The sequence below is a fragment of the Chanos chanos genome, chromosome 4 (assembly GCF_902362185.1).
Source record: "Chanos chanos chromosome 4, fChaCha1.1, whole genome shotgun sequence".
In the NCBI taxonomy this organism is placed as follows: Eukaryota; Metazoa; Chordata; class Actinopteri; order Gonorynchiformes; family Chanidae; genus Chanos; species Chanos chanos.
This window is the reverse complement of record NC_044498.1, coordinates 1,466,430-1,479,499: the sequence shown is the minus strand read 5'-3', so window position 1 is coordinate 1,479,499 and position 13,070 is coordinate 1,466,430. Positions and strand designations below refer to the sequence as shown.

Sequence of the window (13,070 nt, the reverse complement as noted above, 5' to 3'; positions counted from 1 at the left end):
TGTAGAGATAACAGCAAAAGGCATAGAGAACAGCACCACCTGGTGCTGTGGCTTTGTATTGCACGTCACCAAAATGGCAGCACACTGGTGTTAGATGGGCATAAAACAGCTCAGCATTGATGATTCCTGTGAAACTCCAGAGAGTGTTAGCTAAACGACTGCTGCGGTGTTGTATGTGTGTTTAGCTAAACGACTGCTGCGGTGTTGTATGTGTGTTTAGCTAAACGACTGCTGCGGGGTTGTATGTGTGTTTAGCTAAACGACTGCTGCGGGGTTGTATGTGTGTTTAGCTAAACGACGGCTGTGGTGTTGTACGTGTGTTTGTCTGTCAGGCGATTACGCACAGCTGAGTTTGAAGATCGGCTATTTGGAAAGCGGCATCTATGAAGTGCCAATAATAATCACGGACTCGGGCAACCTGCCCATGTCCAACACCTCGTACCTGCGCATCAAAGTATGCCAGTGCGATCACCATGGCGACTGCGTGGATATGGAGCGGATCATGGCCGCCGGCCTTGGCACAGGAGCCATCATCGCTATTCTCATCTGTATCATTATCCTGCTGGGTAAGACACACACACATTCACACGCACACACACACGCACACGCACACACGCACTCACACTCAGACACACACACGCGCGCACACACGCACTCACACTTACACACACATCCATACACACCCATATACACACACACACACACACACACACACACACACTTACACACACATCCATACACACCCATATGCACACACCTGCTCACCACTGGTCTGTTCTGTTGAGATTTTGTCAACTCCAAGGTATTGAGCTTCACCCAGTGCTGATTTCTCTCTCTCTCTCTCTCTCTCTCTCTCTCTCTCTCTCTCTCTCTCTCTGTTTGTGTGTAGTGCTGGTGTTGTTGTTTGTGATGTGGATGAAGAGGAGAGATAAAGAGCGACAGGCCAAACAGTTACTGATCGATCCAGAGGATGATGTAAGAGACAACATCCTCAAATACGACGAGGAGGGAGGAGGAGAGGAGGACCAGGTACACACTACCCCTCTGTGTGTGTGTGTGTGTGTGTGTGTGTGTGTCTGTGTGTCTGCGTGTGTGCGTGTCTGTGTGTGTGTCTCTGTGTGTGTGTGTGTGTCTGTGTCTGTGTGTGTGTGTCTGTGTCTGTCTGTGTCTGTGTGTGTCTGTGTGTGTGTGTGGTGTGTGTGTGTGTGTGTGTGTGTTACAGTGTGTGTGTGTGTGTGTGTGTGTGTGTCTCAACCCTTAGGAGCTGTTTGTTTTAGGAAACGGACAAAGTTATTTGATTTGTGTTCTTTATAGAAGTTGCATAACAAACACCTCAAAAACATACACACCTCCTCTATAAAACACAGGCCCAGGTACCGTGTGAAAGCGACGCCACGGATGAGAAGAAATGGGGTTTTTTTTTTCCTCTGAGGTCTGTAAGTTGGAGTTCTCAGCTGGATTTGTGTGTTAATCTGTTGGATTATGTGCTGTGTGTAGGATTACGATCTGAGCCAGCTGCAGCAGCCGGACACGTTGGAGCCAGACATGGTGAAACCGGTCGGAATCAGACGTCTGGATGAACGACCACTGCACCCAGAGCCCAGCTACCCCCTCCGCTCCACTGCACCACACCCCGGGGACATCGGAGACTTCATCAATGAGGTAAAACAGCGCGCGCGCGCGTGTGTGTGTTGGTGTGTTTGCCTGTGTGTAGGTATGTGTAGGTGTACGTGATATATGTGCATGCTTGTGTGTGTGGGGGGAGGGGGATGGTGCATTGCAGGTCTGTCTGTTTGATAAATTCTGTTGACCCAGGTGAAAACTGGTAATGCTGATTGATTGGTTAATTGGACCTAAATCCTTTTAGTTGCATTAGACTGGTCAAGGTTAGCTGCTCAATACCCTGTACACACACAAACACACTCACACACACACACACTGTGATGGCCCCCAGCTGCGCTGCTGTGTTCAGACTGTAGCTGAGATTAAAGAGATTAAGCATTAAACAGGTAATGAGTTAAAGATTGGAGCTGAGTGTGAGTTGACAGGAGACAGACACACACTTCATTTGGGTCTGTAGCTGGGAGCTCACATAGAATAGACCAGAGCTGTCTGCTTTGCTCCAGCAAAACCAGTAAACCAGCGTCTGTTGTGTTCTTTGTGGAAGATGTTGTGTCTGTTAGAATCTGAGTATGCAGAACGTTGTGTCAATATTGATGTGTGTGTAGCATGTTGTGTGTATAATAATTTGTGTGTGTGATGTATCTGTAATAGTGTTGTCTGTAGAGTGCTGTATCTGTGACAGTGTTGTCTGTAGAGTGCTGTATCTGTGATAGTGTTGTCTGTAGTGTGCTGTATCTGTGATAGTGTTGTCTGTAGAGCGCTGTATCTGTGATAGTGTTGTCTGTAGAGCGCTGTATCTGTGATAGTGTTGTCTGTAGAGTGCTGTATCTGTGATAGTGTTGTCTGTAGAGCGCTGTATCGGTGATAGTGTTGTCTGTAGAGCGCTGTATCTGTGATAGTGTTGTCTGTAGAGCGCTGTATCTGTGACAGTGTTGTCTGTAGAGCGCTGTATCTGTGACAGTGTTGTCTGTAGTGTGCTGTATCTGTGATAGTGTTGTCTGTAGAGCGCTGTATCTGTGATAGTGTTGTCTGTAGAGCGCTGTATCTGTGATAGTGTTGTCTGTAGAGCGCTGTATCTGTGATAGTGTTGTCTGTAGTGTGCTGTATCTGTGATAGTGTTGTCTGTAGAGCGCTGTATCTGTGATAGTGTTGTCTGTAGAGTGCTGTATCTGTGATAGTGTTGTCTGTAGAGCGCTGTATCTGTAATAGTGTTGTCTGTAGAGTGCTGTATCTGTGATAGTGTTGTCTGTAGAGCGCTGTATCTGTGATAGTGTTGTCTGTAGAGCGCTGTATCTGTAATAGTGTTGTCTGTAGAGTGCTGTATCTGTGATAGTGTTGTCTGTAGAGCGCTGTATCTGTGATAGTGTTGTCTGTAGAGCGCTGTATCTGTAATAGTGTTGTCTGTAGAGTGCTGTATCTGTAATAGTGTTGTCTGTAGAGCGCTGTATCTGTGATAGTGTTGTCTGTAGAGCGCTGTATCTGTAATAGTGTTGTCTGTAGAGCGCTGTATCTGTGATAGTGTTGATTGTAGAGTGCTGTATCTGTAATAGTGTTGATTGTAGAGCGCTGTATCTGTGACAGTGTTGTCTGTAGAGCGCTGTATCTGTGACAGTGTTGTCTGCAGAGCGCTGTATCTGTGACAGTGTTGTCTGTAGAGCGCTGTATCTGTGATAGTGTTGTCTGCAGAGCGCTGTATCTGTGATAGTGTTGTCTGTAGAGCGCTGTATCTGTGACTGTGTTGTCTGTAGAGCGCGGTATCTGTGACAGTGTTGTCTGTAGAGCGCTGTATCTGTGACAGTGTTGTCTGCAGAGCGCTGTATCTGTGATAGTGTTGTCTGCAGAGCGCTGTATCTGTGACAGTGTTGTCTGTAGAGCGTGTAGCAATTGACACGGACCCTTCACCGTGTCATGCTCATTATTTTTTTTTCTGTTTTCTACTATCTGTGATAGTGTTGTCTGTAGAGCGCTGTATCTGTGATAGTGTTGTCTGTAGAGTGCTGTATCTGTGATAGTGTTGTCTGTAGAGCGCTGTATCTGTAATAGTGTTGTCTGTAGAGTGCTGTATCTGTGATAGTGTTGTCTGTAGAGCGCTGTATCTGTGATAGTGTTGTCTGTAGAGCGCTGTATCTGTAATAGTGTTGTCTGTAGAGTGCTGTATCTGTGATAGTGTTGTCTGTAGAGCGCTGTATCTGTGATAGTGTTGTCTGTAGAGCGCTGTATCTGTAATAGTGTTGTCTGTAGAGTGCTGTATCCGTGACAGTGTTGTCTGTAGAGCGCGGTATCTGTGACAGTGTTGTCTGTAGAGCGCTGTATCTGTGACAGTGTTGTCTGCAGAGCGCTGTATCTGTGATAGTGTTGTCTGCAGAGCGCTGTATCTGTGACAGTGTTGTCTGTAGAGCGCTGTATCTGTGATAGTGTTGTCTGTAGTGTGCTGTATCTGTGACAGTGTTGTCTGTAGAGTGCTGTATCTGTGACAGTGTTGTCTGTAGTGTGCTGTATCTGTGACAGTGTTGTCTGTAGAGCGCGGTATCTGTGACAGTGTTGTCTGTAGAGCGCTGTATCTGTGATAGTGTTGTCTGTAGAGCGCTGTATCTGTGATAGTGTTGTCTGTAGAGCGCTGTATCTGTGATAGTGTTGTCTGTAGAGCGCTGTATCTGTGACACTGTTGTCTGTAGAGTGCTGTATCTGTGACAGTGTTGTCTGTAGTGTGCTGTATCTGTGACAGTGTTGTCTGTAGAGCGCGGTATCTGTGACAGTGTTGTCTGTAGAGCACTGTATCTGTGACAGTGTTGTCTGTAGTGTGCTGTATCTGTGACAGTGTTGTCTGTAGAGCGCTGTATCTGTGACAGTGTTGTCTGTAGAGCGCTGTATCTGTGATAGTGTTGTCTGTAGAGCGCAGTATCTGTGATAGTGTTGTCTGTAGAGCGCTGTATCTGTGATAGTGTTGTCTGTAGAGCGCTGTATCTGTGACAGTGTTGTCTGTAGAGCGCTGTATCTGTGACAGTGTTGTCTGTAGAGCGCTGTATCTGTGACAGTGTTGTCTGTAGAGCGCTGTATCTGTGATAGTGTTGTCTGTAGAGTGCTGTATCTGTGACAGTGTTGTCTGTAGAGCGCTGTATCTGTGACAGTGTTGTCTGTAGAGCGCTGTATCTGTGACAGTGTTGTCTGTAGAGTGCTGTATCTGTAACAGTGTTGTCTGTAGAGTGCTGTATCTGTAATAGTGTTGATTGTAGAGCGCTGTATCTGTGACAGTGTTGTGTATTTCTCTCTTTCTCTCTCTCTGATTGCCCCTCTACTTATCCCCTCCCTCCACCCCCTCCTCCTCCTTTTTTTTTTTTTTTTTGGTTTGGCCTGGTTTGTGCAGATACTTGTGTATTACGCTGAAGCCCACGGACAGCACCGTGTTGATTGTTTTCGGTGTGAATATGTTGCGTGTTTAGGTTTGTTTTTTGGGTGATATCTTTATCAGCGCCAGACAGACGTGTGTGGAGCTCAGCTCCTCGTGAATAAGCCCCCAGGCCTTTAGCCTGTTACACAGCATCTGTTTCCCCCCTGACCCCAATCCTTCACTCCTCTCCTCCCTCTCTCATTCCCTCCTCACCTCCCCTCTGCTCCTCTCCCTGCACAGCTCCTCACATCTGTCTCTGCTATTTAAATAAGGCTTGTTTACACGGACATTTAGATACTGAATGTTCCTCTCTCTCTCTCTCTCTCAGGGTCTGAAGGCCGCTGACACTGACCCCACTGCTCCTCCGTATGACTCCCTGCTCGTCTTTGACTACGAGGGGAGCGGCTCCACGGCAGGCTCTCTCAGCTCCCTGCACTCCTCCAGCAGCGGAGGAGACCAGGACTACGACTACCTCAGCGAGTGGGGCCCGCGCTTCCGCAAACTCGCAGACATGTACGGGGGGAACGACGACTAGGCAGGGACCAGAGGAGGCGGAGACGGAGAGAGAGAGAGAGAGAGAGAGAGGGAGAGAGAGAGAAGACGAGGAGGAGGATAGGGCGAGAGAAAAAACACAGTGTGGCACTTTTTAATCATGGAACTTGAACTGAGTGAATCTGAAACGGTTAAAAAGAAGAAACCAATATTTCCCTGAGAGAGACCGAGACAGAGAGAGAGAGAGAGAGAGGGGGGGGAGTGTGGAAGAATGATTACCATGGAAACTGAGCTCACTCTCTCCACTGTCCTTCAGACCTAGGGCGATCCACTGGAGGACTTTGATGTGAACGGAGTTCAGCTTTGCTCAGAGTAAGGGACCACTGTTGCAATGCTGAGAGAACACTGAAGGAACGTTTAAGGAACACTAAAGGAACGCTCAGTTACACTTGAATCTCACAGTACAGAAGCACTGGGATATTATGTGCCTTTTTGTACTTTTTTTTTTTTTTCCTCTCCATTTTTTTTTTCTTTTTTTTTAATCTGCTGAATTGTTATTTCCGTTCCTTGGCGTTTTACGGCTCTGGGGTTTTGGAGTGGTTCTGTTGTGAGGTTCTGGTTCTGTTGTGAGTCTGGTTCTAGAGCTGGTTCTGCTTCTAAACCTTTTCTGTTTCAGTTTCCCGTCACCCCGCTGTCCTCGAGCGTGGAGTGTTTTTCGGTTGAAGGATAGGGAGGGAGAGGAAGAGACAGAGGTGGAGCACAGCTTTGTACAGTACGCTAGACACTAGATATTTCTGCTTCATTTCAAGGTTTTTACACTTTTTATTTTGATTTGTTGTTTTTTTGTATTTCGTTTCGAATTTTTTTTTTTTTAATCCTTTTTTCACCAAATATGTAAGGCGTACAGACGGCCGTGCGCCTGGGTCGCCGTCGGAATTCGGTAGCAGAACTATTTTTTTAAACGTTTGTTTACCCTTTTTCTTCTTTTCTTTTTCGTTTTGTTTTGTTTTGTTTTTTTTTTAAGTGGACCAGTCTTCACAGAATGAGACGGTGCCCTGTGTTCAGACGTCATCTGCCTTAGTCATCCTCTGCTATGCTTTCATTTCTTTACTTCACTGTAAATGGAACATGTATATAGTCATTTTCCCCCTTCCTCGTTGCTTTGGGTTTTTTGGGGTTTTTTTGTTTTTGTTTTTTTTTTTGATGTAGTCTGTAAGTGAGAACTGAGTGCTGACCTTGTATGTGTATAATTTTGACTACAGACAAAAGGCTTTTTGCATGTTTTTATCTTTTCCGTATTAAAAAAAGAAAAAAATTTCCAGTTTATTTACACACAAATAAAGGACATGTCCACCCTCCACCCGATGATAAATCAAACACTTAGTCCAAAAACAAAAAAGGCCCTTAAGTAGCTTCTGTCCCTCTCCCTTACCCCCCGCCCCCCTTTCCCTCCCTCTCAGATGACCTTTGCCCCGTCGCTAAGGCTGGTTCTTTCACCAATCCCGCGGGTCTATCCCTTCGCCCCTCCCCCCGGTCCTGCTGACTGACAGACCTCCTGTGGCATGACTCCTGCTGGGAGCCCACTGTGTACAGTAAGGTGGTGTTTTCCAGAGAGGAGGAGGAGGGGGAGGGGTCTGGTGCTCCATCTGGTCAAAGGGAGCATGGATGGCTCTGACCCGTTAGAGAACTGGGCTGACCGTCTGACTGGGGCCGAAGGATTTTCCCGTTTCTGTTGACGGAGGAGAACAATGAAATGACGCTTCTCTTTGACTTCGGGGGGGGGCGGGAGAGGCTTGTGAGGAGAGGAGAACCGTTTGTCCAGGAGCAGAGAGGGGGTGGGGGTACAGTGTCCCTGTCCGGACACATGTACGAGAGCCAAGAGCTCTAGAATGTTCTGCGAGGGCACGATGTGAGACTGTGGACCCACTGAGCCCCAAATGACCAATAAAAGTCTAATTTTGGAAACACTGTTTCTCAGCCTGAGTTTCTTAGATGTGTGTGTGTGTGTGTGGTGGTTTGCCAAACTGTATATAAATGGGGACCATTTTTCCCAATTTACCCAAATATTTCTCCCAGTTTAGGACATCTTTACTGAAGGATTATGTTGGAGAAACATTTCACTCTACCAGTTTTTCATTTCTCCCTTTTCTTCCTTTGCTCTCTGTGGCGTTGCTTGTGAGTGTGGGGTTTTTCCCCCCTTCATACTACAGCGGTGGAGCAGAAAATGCAGAATCAAAGCATAAGCATTCTCTCCTAGCACACACACACACACACACACCTCCTAAACCCACGGTCTCCTCTCCTCTCCCCTGAGCCCAGAAACTGTCGCATCCCCCCCCCACCCCCCGCCCGCCTCCTCTCTAGGAACACAGTCTACTGTGCCAACATCAAAGACTCCTTCACTGTGCTCCTGTGTGTGCCTGAATGAGTGTGTAGGTGCTGGGGCATGTGCGTAGTCCAAACAGAGACAGAGAGGGAGAGAGACAGGGAGAGAGAGAGAGAGACAGGGAGAGAGAGGGAATGAGGAATACTTGATTCTTGATGCTTCCACAAGCCCCTCCCCCCATGTGGGGGTGTTTGAGGTGCTGAGTGAGACACACACTTAATGTTTTACTAATGGTGAATGTGTACACTCCACAACACAGCAATCAGTTCATTAACCACATACACACACACACACACACACACACTTGTATACACACATGAAAAGAGCCAAAGTTTAATCCAGGAGCTGAGATGGCAGCAGAACTGTGTCTGCTGTTTTGTTCCATGGACAACTGAAAAACATAAATAACAATTACAACAATGAAGAAACAAGTTTGTCTGATATCTCAAAATTAATTTTCTCAAAAGTCATTTTTGAAAGTAATTTCTGATTGAAAAATCCAAACGCAGGGGGGGGGCACTAAAAAAACATGAATCTCTCTTTCATTGCACACTCATACATTAACACACATATACACACACTCATACATTAACACACATATACACACACTCATACATTAACACACATATACACACACTCATACATTAACACACATATACACACACACACACACACACACACATTAACACACACACACTCATACATATAGATATACACACACACACACATTAACACACACACACACACACTCATACATATAGATATACACACACACACACATTAACACACACATTAACACACATATACACACACTCATACATATAGATATACACACACACACACACACACACACACACTCATACATATAGATATACACACACACACACATTAACACACACACACACACTCATACATATAGATATACACACACACACACATTAACACACATATACACACACTCATACATATAGATATACACACACACACACACATTAACACACATTAACACACATATACACACGCACACTCATACATATAGATATACACACACACACACATTAACACACACACACACTCATAGATATACACACACACACATTAACACACACATTAACACACATATACACACACTCATACATATAGATATACACACACGCACACACACACTCATACATATAGATATACACACACACACACATTAACACACACACACACACACACTCATACATATAGATATACACACACACACACATTAACACACATATACACACGCACACTCATACATATAGATATACACACACACACACATTAACACACACACACACACACTCATACATATAGATATACACACACACACACACACACATTAACACACATATACACACGCACACTCATACATATAGATATACACACACACACACACATTAACACACATATACACACGCACACTCATACATATAGATATATGTGTGCCTGCACACACACACACACACACATTAACACACATATACACACGCACAGACACACACACACACACTCATACATATAGATATACACACACACACACATTAACACACATATACACCGCACAGACACAGACACACACACACACTCATACATATAGATATACACACACACACACACACACATTAACACACATATACACACGCACAGACACACACACACACACACACACACACACACATTAACACACATATACACACGCACAGACACACACACACTCATACATATGATATATGTGTGCCTGCACACACACACACACACACACACACACACTAACACTTGGCACTGAGTGTTCCAGTACATTGCTCATATCATTACATATGCATTTTACCACAAGGAGAGAAATGCAGAGGGAGAGAGAAAAAGTGTGAGAGTGTGTGAGTGTGTGTGTGTGTGTAAGGGTGAAAGTGAAGGAGAGTTGAGTTGGAGACTAAAATAGCTCCTCTTTTGCTGGCTGGAGGATGGAGCTGACATTGATCAACTGATACAGGACTGGAACAACTCTCTACTCTCCCTCTCCCTCCCCCTCTCCCTCTCTCTCTCTCTGTCTCCCTCCCTCTCCCCCTCTCTCAACTCTCTCTCTGCAGAGGTATTTTCTCCACACTCTGACTGGTTATGTGCCAGCACACACACACGTGTGTGTGTGTGTGTGTGTATGTGAGAGAGAGAGGCAGCGAGAGAGGGGCAGAGAGAGAGAGAGGCAGAGAGAGAGAGAGAAAGAGACAGAGAGAGAGAGAGGCAGTTAGCCTGTGCAGTTCTGTTCCACCATATGTGACTCACAGACTGATTTGTTTGTATCTCCTCATCTCCTTGGTTGCTGCCCCATTAAGATGGGATGTACTCCTTTCTCTAATCAACCTCCTCTGTGATATACATAACACAATAACAGCATGTGCCTCTACTCCCGCTGCTCTCATTTCTTCACCTCCTCACTGATAACCATGAGGAGGATGACAGGAGTGATGATGGTGATGATGAAGATGAGGCGGTAGCCACAGCATTATTGCAGTAAGAAAACAATTAGAGCAGTTAATGTATGGGCTCTCATGCCCCCCTTAGACAGTACGTGGAAATGACAAGTTTGAAAGGTAGAAAAGTGCAGCCAATTCCAGTTTCTCGTTATTCAGATTTTAACGTCCGTTTGCTGTGGGAGCTTTCGCGAGCGCTGAAAGACTGCAGACCCATGAAACGGAAAGCGCCGTCCTACTTACAATACTGACTTTACTATCGCGGGCTTGAGCCAACGTCAGTTTTTGTCGTCTGTATTCTACAGTCCTCACCTGGTAAATCCTTAAACTAACTCAACGACAACGAAAAAACACCACTTTAATTTGGTACGGACAGAGGAATGTTCCCCATGACATTAAGATACGAGTTCTTCGTCAGCGCGAGCTTGATTAGATTAACAGTCAAGTTAAATCGGAGGTAAGCGGCCTTGGCCGTCTAACTTTAAATAGGCTTATATTATAACCCATGAACAGAACATGTTCTGTCATCACTCAACCAAAAAAGTCACAAAATCCTGACCTCTTACTCATTTGAAACAGCACAACAGATAAGACCATTTTACAGTGCATTTGCACGCTAAGTTAATGATTTGAAATGGTGAAAATACTACGGCGCCCAAGGTGTGAGATCGTTTTTTTTAATACCTGTTTTTAGAAACGCTGTTTCTAACCTAGTTTTATACCACGCCTTAGGGAAAGCAACCCCATGATTTGTTGTTACAATTTTAAGAATAAAAATGAAATCAGTTGTAAGTCCCGCGTCTTCTCTCAGTCTTGCTCTCGTTGCTCATTTTCAAAGAGAGCGTGCTCATGCTTTATTACATCGTCCGCGCGACTGAGTTCAAAGCGTGCTCGTGACTTAATAAAATTGTCCGGGCGATTTAGGGGGGGGGAAAGACCCCTCGCCAACCGGTATCATGCAATACAAGCTAAATACATTGTATTACCTTCAGATGAATAGACAATTTACCAAAAAATCCTTTAGCTGCAACATTTTATGGAGTTAATATGTCAAAACAAACAAACTCAAAGGTGTGTAGATGCAAACGCCAATTACGAAGCCCTGCTTTGTCACAAGGTTTCCAGATCAGAACGCATCTGTCTAAGTATTGGCGGAGGGTTTCTTTATAGGAAGGAAAAACGTAAAATAAAATTAAAGAAAGTGCGTCATATTCAAGTCTATTGGTCACGTATTTAAAGATTCTGGGAAAGCAGATCTGGGTCCAGCTAAGATAAGTTTGAAATGGGTTCCTATTTCCCAAACGCACCCAAGATCGCGAGTTCTGATGCTAAGCTAGTTATTCACATAACGAATGTGTGAATAAATGTACGCTCTGTAAATTGTTTGGAATAAATGGCGTGTGTTGTCAGTCCTACACTCGAGATTTATGGTTTCTTTTGTTATTTGTATGTTTGTTTTGAAAACATATCAAGTGCCTGAATAAAACAGTGGGAAAATGCTAACAACTAAGTGAGTCCCCGCCTATACAACGCTCAGCCCGCTCCCCTAGGACGCAGGAACGTCATCGAAAGCTGCTCTTTTCACTTCTGTTCGGTAGAAGACAGAAAACATCATAATAAAATAAGTTGTAATATCGTTTCAATTGACTTTCTGTTTTAAATTAAGCCGCCGTGCAATAACCACACCAACGTCTACCAAACATGCCAGTTAGAATATGAGCCGCTTCGTAATCACTCAGACCCCTTGATGTCATGGCGGAACTCTCCAGACAAATGGATTCTTCAGTGCGGGCTTCATTATCGTGACTCAGTCATGGGACGAGAGATCACTATGAGTTCAAAAGAGACTCAGCCTGCCCTAGCCTTTCACCCATCTCTGCTGTCTCGTCTGCCCGGGATTGATATGACAGGAACGGACAGGTGGGATCTTTGAGCCCCGTCAGTCAGACTGCCAGACATGGGCGCTGATGTTTCACGTCCGTGAATAAGGAATGAAAGAGCCCAAGACAATACTTTGATGTACACCCCACAAACATGGCCTTAAGATGAAAAAGTAGCTTCGCTCCGTCAGCTGATGTGATTTGACTGGTCAAGAGAAAGAGAATCAAGCTAACGGTCTAATCTTTGTAATTGGATCATTTTGGTCCTGTTGAGCAAAACATGTTAGCATCACTGAGATCAAAGCTAATGATCTGACGGTTTCTAACTCCAGCCCAGACTCCACAACATTAAGCATGCTTACTGCTTCTACATAATTGAGAAAAAAAATGCTAAAAAGTTAATCCTGTGTTTGTGTGAACTATAATTACAATATTCACAAGAAAGCCAAAACTCGATTCGCCTCGCTGAAACGGCGTCATATTCATGCCACATATCTCAAACTAGCACAAACACTCCCTCTGCTTCTACTGCTTCCTGTGTCTCTCGTCACAGGCGTCTGTCACAAAGGGACAGAGACAGAACAGAGTGGTTACCAAGGAGAAGACCTCTGACAGTCTTTTTTTATTCTGAAGTATGATGCATTTAAAAAATAAATAAATAAAAAACAAACAAACACACAGTCATTAATGATTTAGGAGCTGCAGGGCCATAGCGCCTGTCTCTCTCTCTCACACACACACACACACACACACACACACACACACCATGCTCTGACAGAGTAAGCGAAGAGAGATGCAGGTTTGAGTGG

The 13,070-nt window shown here is 44.9% G+C and overlaps 1 protein-coding gene across 1 annotated transcript in view; it reads left to right on the top strand.

Moving 5' to 3' along the window:
* The window catches only part of cdh2 (cadherin 2, type 1, N-cadherin (neuronal)), a 33,529-nt gene extending 27,567 nt beyond the window's left edge, over positions 1-5,962 (top strand). Inside the window, exons 13-16 of the mRNA XM_030770843.1 lie at positions 333-566; positions 890-1,029; positions 1,498-1,662; positions 5,340-5,962. Of these exons, the coding sequence (XP_030626703.1) occupies positions 333-566; positions 890-1,029; positions 1,498-1,662; positions 5,340-5,546 (746 nt within the window). The 3' untranslated portion in view covers positions 5,547-5,962. The remainder of the gene's footprint in view (positions 1-332; positions 567-889; positions 1,030-1,497; positions 1,663-5,339) is intronic.
* The last annotated feature ends 7,108 nt before the right edge of the window (positions 5,963-13,070 follow it).